This window comes from Petaurus breviceps, unplaced genomic scaffold (genome assembly GCF_028583685.1).
Source record: "Petaurus breviceps papuanus isolate PSGF00001 unplaced genomic scaffold, PetGlider_PUasm1.0 186, whole genome shotgun sequence".
NCBI classification, from domain to species: domain Eukaryota; kingdom Metazoa; phylum Chordata; class Mammalia; order Diprotodontia; family Petauridae; genus Petaurus; species Petaurus breviceps.
In genome coordinates, this window is record NW_027185798.1 from 34,911,757 (window position 1) to 34,928,184 (window position 16,428).

At 40.5% G+C, this 16,428-nt stretch overlaps 1 protein-coding gene across 2 annotated transcripts in view; it reads right to left on the minus strand.

Annotated features, from left to right (window-relative positions):
• The window catches only part of PDE4DIP (phosphodiesterase 4D interacting protein), a 273,714-nt gene that overhangs the window by 117,949 nt on the left and 139,337 nt on the right, over positions 1-16,428 (minus strand). For both annotated transcript variants that reach the window (XM_069090199.1, XM_069090202.1), the window contains exons 5-8: positions 13,214-13,290; positions 9,399-9,522; positions 8,302-8,477; positions 5,993-6,110 (exon numbers count right to left, since the gene is read on the minus strand). In XM_069090199.1, coding sequence (XP_068946300.1) covers positions 5,993-6,110; positions 8,302-8,477; positions 9,399-9,522; positions 13,214-13,290 — 495 coding nt within the window. The remainder of the gene's footprint in view (positions 1-5,992; positions 6,111-8,301; positions 8,478-9,398; positions 9,523-13,213; positions 13,291-16,428) is intronic.

The window sequence follows — 16,428 nt, forward strand, 5'->3', positions numbered from 1 at the left end:
AATCATCACAGACGAAGGCTAGAAACCCTGGTAACTTCCCTGGTAACAATTATTAATGATCAGCCTCCTTTCATTGACCTTATAGATAGCTCACGGTTCACACAAATGAATTTTCCTGCAAGTTGTTTTAAGTGTTTGAATGTGAATAATTTTCCCTAACATGCTATAGTAGAGCAAATGTTTCCAATCTACTGTCTTGCTTTCATCTCCTCAGGATGCATTGTAGTTAGGGAAGGTAAATTAAAAACCGCTCACTCTCCCCCCTGCGGCTTTAGTATTCACTCGGAGAAGGCATGATGCGGCATGGCATGGGATGGATCTGGTAAAGGAGCCTGCTTTCATGGGACTCTTGGGGGCTCACGAAGGTTTTAATTAGCTGCTTGAATTATATTTATTACTGAATTTATTTCTATTGAATTATATTTATTATTATTGAATTATATACTGTAATGGTAATAGTAGTTTGAAGATCTTCCCTGCCCTTTAATAGACCTAAATGAATTTGAGGACCTTTCCTGATTTGAAAATATATTTTGCCCCCTAATAGGCTGAACGAGGTCACATGGAGCCTGTGGTGGGAGGAGTTTGCGGAAGGGTGGAGCAGAGCCCACAGGAGAGGTTTGCTTGAGGAGGCTTGTTTTTTAGGAAGGCACAACTTTTGTTACTTTGTAGTCAAGTGGGTCTTGAGGGTTGTGATGCTCTCTGATCCTGAAGAAAGCTATATATACCTCTGAGGTGAGGTTTTGCTTTGGGGATCACTTATGTGAAGAGTTGTGTGATTTGGCCAGATGAGACTCTGGGCAGCCTTGAGCCCCTGGCTTTGAAAACCCAGATGTTGGTGCTTCTCTCTCTGGTAACTAACACTGTATGAATGTAATGGTCAAATAGCTAGATGCCCTGTCTGTTGAATTGTGTTATTTTCTCTGTCTGTATGATTTTGTCTGCTTGTAACCTCTGTATTTTTTCTGAAGTTCAGGGTGCTGACTTTTCCCCCCGAACTAGGTAAATGACATATGTTTGATTAAAGTAAGATTGTTAACCCCTTTTGAGTTGCTTTCTTTTAGAAAAGCAATCAAAGAATCTGTGCTAGCAGCCATCCTGCGTGTGCTTGGTGCTACACACACACACACACACACACACACACACACACACACACACACACACACACACACACTTTAGAAAAGCCACCATATAACACCTCTACTGAAAATGCCTTTGTGTGGGGAGAGAATCTCCTCCAGTCACAAAAACAAAGGGGAGAATCAGGGAAGGAAAGGTCTTCAGAAAGGTCTCTCTCTCTCTCTCTGATGTCAAATTTTTCTAAATGTGAAGACAAATGGGTGCTGTATCATCAGGTTATAAGGGTACACAGGGTGTTAGCCAGAAACTCTGTCAAAATGAATTGCAAAAAGTCTTATGAACTCTTTCCTGGGTCTGGGCCTGGGTTGTCAAGTGGAGGCCAATCAGCAGGGGTTGTCAGGCATTCTTTCAACAAACAGTTATTAATTGTCTACTATTATATACCAAGCACTTTGTTGGTTACTGGGGATCCAAAGACAAAAAACAAAACAAAATAAACCAACCTCAGAGCAGTGCCTATCCCCAAACTGTAGCCACATTTTGTTAAGCCTACTTCCACAAAGTCACAAAATCTGAGAGTTGGAAGGGACTTCAGAGGTCCCAACTCATACCTAAACAACCATCCCTTCTAAAACTTAACCAACAAATAACCATCCAAGTCTTGCTTGAAGACCTGCAGTAATAGGAAATTCACTACATCTGAAGACAGCCCTTTCCATTTGAATAATTCTAACTATCTGTGGGAAAGGAAGAGAATAAGCATTTATTAAGCACCTACTATGTGCCAAGCACTGAGCTAAGCACTTTACAAATATTATCATATTGGATGCTTGCAACAACCCTCTGAGGTTTGGAGAGTGCTTTATTTTTGTATCCCAGGGCTTAAAACACTGGGATATTAAAAGACATCCTTTATTATAACACTGGGATATTAATATAAATAAGGGACACAAGGGATATCCTTTATTATAACAATGGAATATTAGTATAAACATAGGTAATATTATTATACGACTATATAACAAAACACTGGGATAAAATATTAAGAATATTAAGCACATAGTAGGTGCTTAATAAATGTTTACTGAATGAATGAGGTCTCACTCTACAATAATCATATTGTACTACCAAACTTCACAGTGAATTGACTTACTGACCCTCCCAATGCTCACCAGATAACAGAGTTCCTTCCACAAGGGGTCCCCACTCCATTAAGCAAGATGGATATACCAGAACCAATGGCCAATGCTCAGAATTCTAGACATGGCATAGAGACTTAGGCACTGGACACCAAACTGCAGCATTGTGGTTACTGCTGATGCCACCCATGTTCTGTGCAGCAGCCCAACAGCTGGAATAATCCAGCCATATCATAACCAACTAGTGGGGTGGGGCAGGGAAAGAGAATCCTCTTGATGCTTCAAGGGTCATTTGAGTATTTTCAGAATGATGTTCTTTGATATGCCCCACCCTTCTTGTCATCTGTTTCTTCTCATGATCCAAGACCAACAGCCACTTGTACCCACCAGGTGCTGTGCTTGAAGGCTCAACCCCTGAGCTCTGCCAAGAAAGATTAGAAGAACCTCTCAAATGTGGTATGATCCATGCAGGGTAATCTATTAATTTACATCCAGGGCTCAATTTGCTATATTCTATGTATTCACTAATTACCAGAATAAAATATATTAGACTATAGAGGCTACTTCGCAGAAAGGGCAGAGAGACAGACTCTAAGTCAGGAAGGCCTAGATTAAGACCCATTCTGGCAATGTGACCCTGGATAATTTTACCTAATCTCTCAATGTACCTCAGAGGCTAATAATGCCCTGTCCAGGCACTTAGATGGCACAGGGGATGGAATGCTGGACCTGGAGTCAGGAAGACTTGAGTTCAAATCCAGTCAAAGAAGCTTACTAGCTATGTTACCCTGTGCAAGTCACTCATCCTCTGCTGGCTGCAGTTCCCCCATATGTAAAATGGGGATAATAACAGCACCTGCCCCCTCCTCAGGATGGTTGTGAGGATCAAATGAGATAATAATTGTACAAAATTGTAAAGCACTTAGCCCTGTGCCTGGCACATAGTAAGCACTATAGAAATTCTAGCAATTACTAATGTTGCTGCTGTTGCTGCTGCTGCTGCTGCTGCTACTGTTACTGCTGCTGCTACTGTTGCTGGTGCTCCTAATGTTGCTGTTGCTGTTATTGTTGCTGTTGCTGTTCTTACTGCTGCTATTGCTACTACCACTACTACTATTACTTCTACTACTACTACTACGTCTACTGCTACTGCTGCTGCTGCTGCAGCCACTACAAGCAAATTATTATTACTTTGTACAGGCATCTAGGTGGAGACAATGATAGACCTGGAGTCAGGAAGACCTGAGTTATGTGACCCTGGACAAGACCTCTGCCTCTCTCAGTTTCTTCATCTATAAATTGAGAATAACAAAAGTATCTACCTCTAAGTACTGTTTCAAAAAGAAAAAATAATATTTCCAAAGTGCTAGTTAATATTATTAAGTGCTAGCTATACATGGCAGAGAAGATACTATCTGCCCTGGTAAAGGGACCTCATTAAACTAATTAAATCACAGGTTCAAAGAACAAAATGATTATAAAGGCAAATCATTTTTTTTCAACTCTGTTCCCTTTTCCATTCAAAAGACTGATTGATTTTAAAAGACCCTGATTTTTTTTTTCACCTCTGTTGGAAATATTACAGCTCGGTCCTAATTAGTACAAATAATGAATTCTGCTGAAGTGGTCACTTTGTTCAAATTCATCCTGCACATTTCCACTACACTTAAACCAATTTCCATATTTTAGACAATTACATCTTTGAATAGTATAATCTGGTCGGATTTAGTCAATTCATTATTTGCACTATTTAAGACCTGGCTGTACTTCAATTAAATCCTCTTACAATCCTGTGGAGTTGGCCCTAAGTTGATGAAGGCTAGACCTTCAGAAGGAAACCTCTACTAGGACCTAAGAAGGTTTTGAGTATAGGTCTTACAAATATACTGAGTTTGTGGTCTGATCCAATCTATTGGAAGCTTGGCTGCTAGGCTATGGATTTTGGTGCCCCAACAACTCATAAAGAACATCTATAAGGAGGGGAGTGGTTGTAATATATTTTGTGTACATATTTATTGTTGGTGTGTTTAAAAAATACATAGATACATATACTCTTTCTGATGCCTAGAATGCTCTCTCTCATCTCCACCTCCTGGCTTCCCTAACTTCCTTCAAGTCCCAGCTAAAATCCTACCTTCTACAGGAAGCCTTTCCCAATCCTTCGTAATGCTAGTGCCTTCCCTCTGTTGATTATTTACAATTTCTCCTTTATATCTTTTTTTGTACATAGTCATTTGCATGTTGTCTCCCCTATTAGACTATGTGTGATCTTTCTTTGTGTCCCCAGTACTTAGCACAGTGGCTGGCACAATACAGATGTTTAAATAAATGCTTATTGGCTGACTGCCATGCCTATTTGTATATGTATACTCTTGTATGCACTCATGCTTAGTAACTACATGATAGAATGTAAGCTCCTTGAGGACAGGGACTATCTAATTTTTGTGTTTGTATCTCCAAATCCTAACATAGTGCCTAGCATAAAGGAGGTACACTCTCTAGTTGGTTGATTGTGATCTGCATAGATGGAGGAAATACCAAACCATTGGGGCGGCCAGGTAGCACTGCGAGTAAGAGCACCGGCTCCAGTGTTGAGAACACCTGGAGATCGAATCCCGGGCTCAGACACTTAGCACCCACCCAGAAACACCTGGCTGTGTAACCTTGAGTAAGTTACTTAAACCCAATTGCTTAGGGGTGGCCAGGTGGCTCAGCGAGTAAGAGCACGGCTCCAGTGTCGGGATGACCTGGAGATCGAATCCAGGGCTCAGACGCTCAGCATCACACCCAGAAATAACTGGCCGTGTAACCTTGAGCAAGTTACTTAACCCCAATTGCTTAAAAAAAAAAAAAGAAATACCAAACCATTGAAATTATGGGTCTTTCAAAGGACTGACATTTGAAGAAACATTTTAAATACTGAAACATGCATTTTAGTATTTACCAAAACCAAGAGATGAATATGTACCAAAATCCATAACCTGGCAGTCAACCTTCCAATGATGTACATCTATGATCATTAGATTAATTTTTTAACCACATGGCACAATTTCTCAATCTAAATGAATGTTCCCTTGCACTTATTCCAGTAAAGCTTAATTGCTCAGAACAATATGGGAACTCCCTTTTAGAAATGACTTCAGGCCAGCAAGACATTCTATGCCATTCGACAGAAATATCTTTAATGGATACAATACCTCGAAGTCCCTAAAGCTGGGACATTCTTTTCTTTCCTGCTCTGCCTTGCCACCTACTTGCTTACTCGAATACAAATGAAGCAAGTCTCATGAGTCTATAAGCACATATCTAACTCCTATCTGTGTGACTCCAGGAAAATCACTTGACCTCTCTGTGTCCTAGCTTCCTCATCTGTAAAATGAGGGAGTTGTACTAGATGACTTCATAGCTCCCTTCTAGCACAAAATTTGTGGTCCTACATTATTACTCACAAAAGTTCTCTATTGGAGAATCTCAGGACCACAAGTGGCATTTAAGCAGAGATATGTTCTGGAATTCAGTGAAAAAAATCTACTTCCCAGTAAATTCAAATTAAGTATCTTATTTGTAGGGGCACAAACTTTCTTCCAGTAGATCTCCATGCAGCAATATAAATAATAATTGATCAAATTAAACTTGAACAAGGTACTATAGTAAGGAATCTCAGATAGTAGAATGAGACTTTTGACTGCACACAAGACAATAGCCCCATTGACCAGAAATTAGGGTTGGGGAAAAGATGAAAAAGATCTCCCAGGCAGGTAGCCCAGTCATACCTGGATGTCCATGCCCTTGTGTTCTTCCAAATGCTGCAAAAGTTCTTGCTTCTCTCTGGACAGCTGTTCAACAAGCTTCTCTTGGGCAGCTAGGCATTGGCTCAGCTCATCAATCCTTCTGGAATAGTAAAAGAATATTATTAATGATGAGAGTGATGGGGAGGGGATATCATCATCTTTGATTTAAGGCTAACTCAAAAGACAGAACAAAAAGTCTAGTGAAAAGAGCACTGGATGAGGGAGGGCATCAGGAGGGTCTAGTTTCATCCTGGTTCTGCTGCTAACTAGCTGTCTGTGGCTTGAGGCAAGTCATCAAGCTTACTTGTAGATGATTCTCCTCAGTTAGGCTATTAGAACTGGAAAGAATCTTATTAATCTATCAATCAATAAACATTTATTAATTATTTTATTAATTGATTGGTTGATATTAAGCATCTACTAAGGGTCAGGCACCATGCTAAGCTCTTCAGGTACAAAAAGAGGCAAAAAGACAGTTCCTACCCTGGAGGAGCTTACAATCTAATGGCCTGACAACAAGCAAAGAAATATGTACAAACAAGCTATAGATAGGATAAATAGGAAGTAAATAAGAGATAGTGTGGTCCTAATGACAATAGCTAACATTGCTCCAGAGCAGATACTTCATAAATGCTTGTTGACTTTTTTGGTTTGCAAAATGTTTTTCATAATGTTATCTCTTTTGGTTCCAATTGAATAGGAATTCCTGGAGAGCAGGGACTGTCTCTGCTTTTCCATTTGTATCTGTATACTGTATACATCTTGTACTGCATACATCCTAAGTATTTAACAAATATTTTTTCATTCATTTGTAAGGATGAGGTTGAAACCACCCTATTTTAGCTTTGATGCCTTTGGCAGTGTTGGTAGCATTGATCTAAACAACCTGAATGAGGCCCATGAAAAGTCCTCGAATCAATCAAAGCCATTGCATGAAACTAGATGTGTTCTTCTCTCCCTCCTTCTCTTCAATCAATTTGTATAAAAGAAAGTAGCAATCTTAGAGATTAAAGAGGAGGCTGAAACAAGCATGGCATTTCCAGTGCTCTTTGGAGGAGAAAATGGAGGACTGAACTGCAGAAGAGAAGGAAGCTGTGGGGGAGAGTCATTGTCTGTACCTCAGATTTAGAGGACCCAGGCTGAGGGAAATTCCAAGAAAATGTCAGCTCTTTGCCCAGCTTCCTCCACAGGATGGATGCCTGCCCCTCCATAGACACTAAAATAGTAAACTGCATCTTGTCCCAGCCACAGAGGACAGGGTTTAACTAGAGGAAGGTAACCTCTGCTCTAATTGTTAGAAAATTACCTCTTTGGAGGCTCATTGTGAATGAACTCAGAACTTTTCATCTAAAATAGTCTCCCTAAAATTGAAGAGGAGAGAACCAAGTAGACCTCAAGAGCGGTAATGGTGTTCCCTAAGCTTAAAACAAGATAATTGTTGAAATGGAGTGTTACACATTCATTATTCCTCACAACACTGTTATCCCCATTTTACAGCTAAGGAAACCAAGGCAGACTTATCCAGGCTCAGTTACTAATCACCTGTGGCAGTATTCAGATTCAGGTCTTTCTGGACTCAAGTCCAGTGCTCTAACTAATACACCACACTACCTTCACCCACACTTTTCATTTTATATATGATAATACTGAAGCTCAGAGGGAATGACTTGGCCAAAGCAGTCAGCGACAAGATCAGAATTCAGAATTCAGATCTCCCAGTGCCAAGTCTCGTCCCTTTTTTTCTCTCTCCTATGTTGCCTCCTATAAAATGGGATAGAAATACTTTCCTTATTTACTTCACATGTTTGTTTTGATGATAAACTAGGAGCATGAAAATAAAAACTTTTTTAAACTGAAAAAAGAGAGATTTGGATGTAAAATACAAGGCTTACGGTCACTCATCATCATCATGGGTATATAAGCTAGTTTTTAGACTTCCCACTGCTTTGGCCAAGTCTATACCAGCCACTGGAAGTGCCCAAGGCTCTTAACCCTGTTGTTTTCCAACCTTTTTGTTTTTTAAATCTTGCAGCCCATTGCTATTCTTTGCCATGAAGAATGGCAACTTGTAGAATATTTAAGTTGGTGACACTGTGAGAGACATCACTCCAAGTGCCCAAGTCAGATTACTTCTGTTCCAACTACTGAGCCTCCTGGTGCGCTGTTTGGGGCCACGACAATCCCCTAAACCCTTCTTTGAGTCAGCGATAGTGAAATGCGTTCTGTCCTCGACAAGACAAGAGCATGCGAAGAGAGAGAGAGGAAGTCAAAGGGTGGCCCAAGTCACCTACTTGTCTCTCTGGGCCAGGGCGGTGCAATGGTTATTGTCCTGACCCTTCGTTCCCGGCACGTCTTCCCCATCCTTGGTGACCTCCTTCAGTTTCTCAGTTAATTCCATGTTGCATTCTTTCTCCGCCTCCACCAGTGCTGCCATTCGCTCAGCCTCATTCTTTGCAAGCTTGGTTTCCTGGATAGAGAGTCAACACTGTGATCTCCAGGAGGTCCCATTTAAGAAGTAATAATAGCTTGAATGTTCAAATATTCAAGGATGATATATAATACCATATGTAAGTAACATCATATTATGTGAACATATTACATTATCCTGATGTGACATGTAATAGAGCAAGAATGATTCAAGACTGATATGTAATAATAATGATGATTATCCTTCTACAACATAGCTAACATTTATATCGCATTTACTATGTGCCAGGTTCTGGGCTAAGCGCTATCTCAATTGATCCTCACAAGAGCCCTGGAAGGTATGAGCTATTATTATCATTCCCATTTTACATATGAGGAAACTGAGGCAAACAGAGGTTAATTGACTTGCCCAGGATCACACAGCTAATATGAGGCTGGATTTGAACTCAGATCCTCCTGACTGCAGGCCTAATGCTCTATCCACTGTATCAATTAGCTGACTCAATGTATGTGGAAGTATCGCCTTGCTCACGTGTATACTGAACTATGCAGTTTAGAAATTACTTTCCTCTCAACAACCCTGCAGGGAGTGGGTGTTGAAAGCATCATTATTCCCATTCTACAGATGAGAATCAGAGGGATTAAACAAGCAACTTGCCCATAAGAACCAAGGGATTAGTGACAGAGCCAAGACTCCCATCAAGGCCTTTGGACTCCAAGAGTCAAGGCTGAAAACCAGGGACCCCGGAATGGGGATGTATGTACATGTACACATACAACATGTAAGGTCATAGTCATAATAGTCAATAAATAAATCATATGTGGAGGTTGTATGTGTACATGTACACACATGCACATATGTGTGTAAACACATGTAGAACACTATTAGTCCTATTTCCAAACAGAGGATGAATGAGTGTGTCAGATGTGTCTTGCCTGGGGTTCCTGAGCTCACATTTACCTCCTGCAAAAGCTGTATCTTGTTCTCCAGCAGCTCATACACATGCTCGGTTTCTTGCTGCCTCTCTTCATAATGACGCCGGAGCTCAGTTTCGTTATGGCTGTTCAGATTCTCCGCCGCTGCCCTACAATGACACGACATCACCAACCAGAAGCTCTCCTCACTCCTCGCCTGGCTGTACTTTGGCATTTGTCTGACTTTCCCACTAGACTCCCATGTCAAGTACCTTCCAGGTCCTCCCCCTCCCCCTTGTCAGCTTCCTTTTGTGTGCTGTCTCCTCCCCCCTTCCCATTAGATTGTAAGCTCCTTGAGGGCAGGGGCTGGTTTTTAAAAATTTGTATCCTCAGCACTTAGCACTGTACCTGGCATATAGTAGGCACTTAATATATGTTGGGTGACTGACTGACTGATGGGCATCAGTGTCCCATAGGGAGAGTAGGTGAAGCCAGCAAATGCTCTTATGACTTCAAGTCATTTTGACAAGGAAGAAAGAGACAAGTTTGTCTCATGGACCTTGGATCAGGAAAGGATGTCAAAGGGCAAACATCTTTCCATCCCTTCTCTGATAATATTTAAGAAACTCGGCATAGTTGTTGTTTATTAAATCATGTAAACTATTTGTCTCCCCCCTAAATTTCACTGTTCCCACAGATTCAAGATAAAAAACTGGAAAGAGGACCTTTCAGAAAATATTTGAAAGATGGAAGAAAGCCTGCCCATTCCATCACCTTCTGGCCCTGGAATCTTCCTTCTTACTGCTTTCTAACCCACCCCTCTTTTGTTGCTTGGATTCTCATTGCCTCTGACAGCAGATTGTCAAGGGCAGGCTATCCATAGAAATCTGTGCAGCCCTCACGCAGAGCTTTTATAAGCTTTCTTTTGGTGGAGTGCCAACCATTTTATCTAGGATAGCTCGTGACTTTGGCAGAGCTAACCTTCTCTGCTATTCACAGGAATGCCCAAAGGCCCCAGAGTAAGTGAATCAGGTACCATTGGCTTATTCATAGAGGGCAGGCAGCTGTCCTTAACCTTAGGGGGAAGAGAGAAGATGATGGGCATTTTCAGAGCTAAGTGCTGAGTGGTTTTTAACACAGTTTGAATTTCTTTTTCAAGTTCTTAATCATTTCTTGACTACAATCCATTTCCCCCCTATGTCTTCATTTCCAAGGTTGTGGGATATTGGCTAGAGATGCTGACTCCACAGAAACTCTGTTTCATTGCTGGGAGCTGTATCCAGGGTGACCAGAGGAGACTCCCTACTGAGAGGTGACCTTGCTCAATGCTACCCCAGCCTTTCTGAGGAGCCCATTATGAACCTGCTGTCTCTCCTTCTCCAGCAACTACCCTCTCCTGTAGAGTGGCAGAGATTTATCCTTCTCTCAGGGAGCCACTTAACAGTCCCTCCTGAGCTCCATCAGAATGGAAGGCCCATTGGGGAGGAAAAGGAGGAACAAGCATTTACTAATTACTTACTATGTTCCAGGCACTGTGTCTCATTAGATCCCCACAAAAACCCTTGGGAGATCAGTGCTATGGTGATGATGATGATGATAGCGATGACAGGTGCCATTATGCTATTATTTTACAGATAATAATAACAACAACAGCAATAACAAGTGCTAACACCTACATAGTACTTACTATATGCCAGGCACTGTGATAAGAGCTTTACAATGACTATGTCATTTAATCCTACAACCCTGGAAGTAGGTGCTAATATTATCCCCATTTTGCAAAGAGGGTGGATAGCTAGGTGGTGCCATAGTGCAGAGAGCCCCCAGCTGGAGTCAGGAAGACATCTCACTGAGTTCAAATCTGACCTCAGACACTAGCTGTGTGACCCTGGGCAAGTCACTTTACCTTGTTTGCCTCAGTTTCCTGTAAAATGAACTGGAGAAGAAAATGGCAAGCTACTCCAGCATCTTTGCCAAGAAAACCTCAAATGGGCTCGTGAAGAGTTGGATGCCAATGAAAAAGAACTGAACAAAAAATTTTTACAAATGAGAAAACTAAGGTAAACAGAAAATTAAGTGACTTGTACAAAATCATACAGCTGGTAAATGTCTGAGACTGGAATTGAAGTCAGATCTTCCTAATTACGGGCCCTGTGCTCTATCCACCGTGCCCCCTAGCTGCCTCTTTCAAGGACAGAAGAGTTGTTGTTGTCCTAGGGTTGAGGTCAAAAGGAATGCCTAGGAGACTCGTGAGGCAAACCTGGGGAAATGAATTTGCCCCTGTGTGTTTTAACTCCTTGAGTGTGTACGTTAAACCTTGGCTAACTGAAATCCTTTAAAAATAATGGAGACTTAGAGTCAAGAGAGTTTCCTGTGCTAGCCAAAAACTCCTTATTTTGTTTCAGTTGGCACAAATTTTTCCAAAGTGTGTTCATCCACTTTTCATTTTTAGTAAGAGATCAGTGCTCAGAAAAGCAATTATGGGGAGACATTTAAATGATGGAAAAAGTAAGAGATAGCAATAAAAATATTTATTTAAAAAGAAAGAAAAGCAAGGACTCTTTACTGAGCATGAGTGAATTTTCCTTGAAAATTCAGAATCCTGGAGTACCTAAAGATTCCATCATCTCCACTTTTATAACCTGATTTTCCTTCAAATATAAATCCAAATGCCAATTCAATTTTACAAGCATTTCTTAAGTACCTAATAATATGTGCTAGGCTCTGTGCTAAGTGTTGAGGAAAGGAAGGAAGGAAGGAAGGAAGGAAGGAAGGAAGGAAGGAAGGAAGGAAGGAAGGAAGGAAGGAAGGAAGGAAGGAAGGAAGGAAGGAAAGAAGGAAAGAAAGAAAGGAAGGAAAGAAGGGAGGGAGGGAGGGAGAGAGGGAGGGAGGAAGAAAGAAAGAAGATTAGGAAGGCAGGAAGGAAATAAAAGAAAGATAGAAAAGGAAAAGCGTCTGCCCTCTAGAAGCTTATCTTCTACTGGGAAATAACAATATATATACAGATAAGTAGACAAAATGTATACAAAGCAAAAAAAAAGTAATTTTTCAGAGGGGGTATAGTCCCAACAATTGAGGGGATCAGGCAAGGCCTCCTGGGGTGGGCAACTGAACCTTGAAGAAAGTTAGGGATTCTAAAAGGCAGAGGTGAGGAGAGAGCATTCTGGTCATGAAAGCAAGAGCCTGAATGTTGTTTATAGGTAGTACATGAGGAGGAGGAAAGTGAATTCAATCTGAGAAGAATGTTGGAGGCAGATTGTGAAAAGATTTAAATGCCAAAAGAGGAATGGTTTCTTTGTCTAAAGCAGCAATTCTCTAAACTAAGGTCTAAAGACCACTGGGATTACCTGAGACTCTTTCAGGGGGTCCTCAAGGTCAAAACTGTTTCCATAACAATACTAAGATGTTTTAATTTCTGATTTGGTAAATATCTATAGCTATAACCAACATTAGAGCTCTTTGGGGGAGGGGAGGTCCTCAATCATTTTTGGTTCTAGTACCAAAAAGTTTAAAAACCACCAACACAAAGACAAAAGGGAGACATTAACACTTGTTGAGGAAGGGAGGGACGTGGACTCTTATTCTTCATTTTTGTAGTCTCAATTCCTAGCATGATACCTTGACACAGTAGCCATGTAATAAATGGCTGTGGCTACACCGGGTTGTATTGAATCATGCCGCCATGTTAATATGGCACCCATTGTCCCCAGTCTAGTAAGAGTTAGAGGAACAAGCCAGGAGTTCTTCAGGGGTCCAGGGGTGTCTGCTTTTTAAAATATCTGCAAGCCAGCAGCAGTAATCATGGATTCATCTGAGGATGGGAGGGTCCAGAGCTCATGTAATCACTGAAATGCAGCTCACCATGTTTTATCGAGGTCTTGCTGCTTTTCCCGGATTTCCCTCTTCAGGCTCTCCACTTCCACCTTCAGTTCGATGTTCTGAAAGGAACACAGATGTTAGGCATCACTCAGTGCTTGGAAATGTCTGATCTCTAGTCCTGGAATCAAGCTCCCTACAGACTCTGCTGGTGTACAGGGCCTCTTGGTTCCTCAACATCCTGACCCTTACTGGGCAGAATTTCTATAAAAGGGTTATATATTTTCAGTGCACTAGGAGATCTTGTGATCTAAAAGTAATCTTAGAACAAATCCTTCCGGAGAAGGGACAGTACCTGGTCTACCAGTTTTCTCTGGTTGAAATTCTTCACACTTAACTAGACTGGTCCTCAAAAGCAGTGTGGAAAGAACACTGGATTCAGAGGACCACGGTTCAGATCTTGCCTCTGGCACTACCTGTGTGACCATGAGTAAGTCATATAAACTACCTGGGACTCAGTTTCCTCAACTGATGCTCAATCCATTTATGGGCCCTTAGTCTGAATCTTTTCAGTTCAATAGGACCTGCCATAGCTGATGCTTCTGTTTCATAAGCTCTCAAAGACCCAGAGTTCCTTGCTTGTGCAAATGAAGTATCATAGTAATGGTTAATAGATGTGGGTCTCCTCTTGTGCTAGCTGACAACGTTTTTAATCAGGCTACTGTCCATACTAGGTAGGACTCTGTTTAGATTTCAGTATCAGACAAGATCAGGAATATTGAAGGTGGCAGCCATATACTTCCTTGGCGAGAAGGGGGAATAACAATAATAATAAATAATTATAACTAGCACTCATATAGAACTTTTTGGATTGAAAGTACTTTACAAATATGTTTTATCTCATTTTGTTCTCACAACAACCCTATGAGGTAGATACTACTATGATCCCAATTTAGAAAGAAGGAAACTGAGGCAGACAGTGGCTAAGTAACTTTTCCAGGGTGTTTTAGCTAGTAAATCATCTCTGAGACCAATCCTGACTCTAGAATCTAAGTGACCCACGACGACAACCTAGACATTACTGTACATGAGATAAAGTATATGAAAGGGCCTTGTAAACAGATAGACATACAGATGTTAGGTATTGCCCTATACAATACCATCCAGAACAACTCCATCCCACAATCATGTTTTCATAGCAGCCTTAAATGCGATTGCAAAAACTTCTAAATGGCCTTAGTGACGAACAATAGGGGATGCTTCAATACATTTGGGTCCATTAAACTTTTTTTTTAAAACCAGATGTGATAGGATGCTTCTGGTGAGCAAGTTCCCTCTACCAATACAGACTTATATTTGCTCTTCGACTTATGAGTCTTGCTTGTTGGGCACTAAATAGTTAAATAACTTTCTTGGGGTAGTACAGCCACTCTGTGTAATTTTTCAAACCAAATAACTTTTCAGACCAAAATGTCCAACCTTAGCCATCATCCCCCATATGTGTTGTCTTCCCCAGGAGAATTAAAGCTCTTTGAGGATCAATGTCATGTTTTAGTATTTGTATCCACAGAGGGCTTATTAAACACTTAATAAATGTTTCTGTTGTTCATTTATTAATTAATCCAAGCCAAACTCTCCTCTAAGTTCACAAAACCCTGCAGGAATAACACTTGATACTTATAATACTGTTACATTGGAATAACTTCCCTTTGTTGTATTATTATATCTTAAATCATCTTTTTATGAACCCAGTTAATGATATTTGACAGGATATTGTTATCCTGCAGAATATCTGCTAATAGAATTATGTTTTTCAGTGCACTAAGAGATCTTGCTACTTAAAGTAATCCTAGAGCAAATCCTTCTGGAGAACAAAGAATCACCCCCTAATTTACCATCTGTATAAGTCTGGATTTCCATTTGGGCTCTCTTAGTCCAAATATATTAAGTCTTATTTCCTCAAAATCTGGATTGTATTAACGTGACTGTGACCCATAATCAGAATGGTTTTTTAATGTAGACCTATTTTTTTTTATAAAAAGCTCATTTTCAAGATGTAACCTACATTCAAGAGTGGCCTATATTCAGACCAATAATAAATAGAATCATGGTTTGCTTAATCAAATGAAACATCCGTAAAGTGCTTAGCACATTGCCTGGAACTTGGGAGGTGCTATACAAATCCTAGTGATTATTAATATTATTATGGCTGTTTTTTAATAAAAATACTAAAGCAAAGTACACCAGTGGCCAGATCGAGGCTAGCTTTGAGCAATCACAAAGGAGTGAGAAAAAAGAACTTGTTCTATGCTGGGTTAACAGCAAATGTTTAAATGGAGTCAGGAGACAACTGTTCTTCTTTGAGATTTATTTACTGCTTTTCCCTTCCCCTGAAAAGTGTGACAGTTCCAGAGAAAACAGATTTCCATTGAATATTGTGGTCTAAAAATCCAACCATTTCAGCCATATCTTCTAACCGCCCCCCCCAAAAAAAAACCCAAAAACCAAAGATTATCCTCTCCTTTTTATAAGGTGTCATGCTCTTGCCAATATCATATTAACTTTTCCACAAATAGAAGCAGACAGCTGAACCTGTCCATCAAAAATCACACATAACCATCTAACAATAAAGTATTTCATATTATGTTTTATTTGGAAAGGAATCAGGGCATTCAAGGTAACCTTTGTTGTATTGTTGGGAGGGGGTGTTGTGGGTATATGTATACATGTGTACTTAAACATTGCATTCAAACAGAGAAACCAAGGCTCTCTATGGCAAAACCTGCTGACTGTGTAACTGACTTGGTTTAAGAAATTGTCAAAAAAAAAAGATTTAAGTGTGTGTTAGTCAATGTGACTTCACACACACATGTCCAAGAACATCTCTGGGAGTCCACATAAAAGCTGGTATGTGTACAAGGTGGAAGAGCCAAACTGGAAACTCATCATCAAGTAGTGAGCTGAAAGACTTCTCAGAGAGATTGGAAATAATTTTTCCTTCCCCCAAATCGTGAGACACAAGAGAAAAGTGAGTCAGCAGATATGGGAGAATACAGCCAAACACAGAGACCACAGATTAGGCACAAAGCATGCAAGCTGGAGAAAGCCTTATATATCACATCACTTAGCAACATCACCTACAGAGACTTGGGAAGATGGAAAAGCACTTTTTAAAAAAGGCATTTTGAGATTTTAAGGGAGGTAGCAGAGCACAGGGGAAAGAATCAGAGGCTCTCCAGTCAGAGGACCTGGATTCAAAT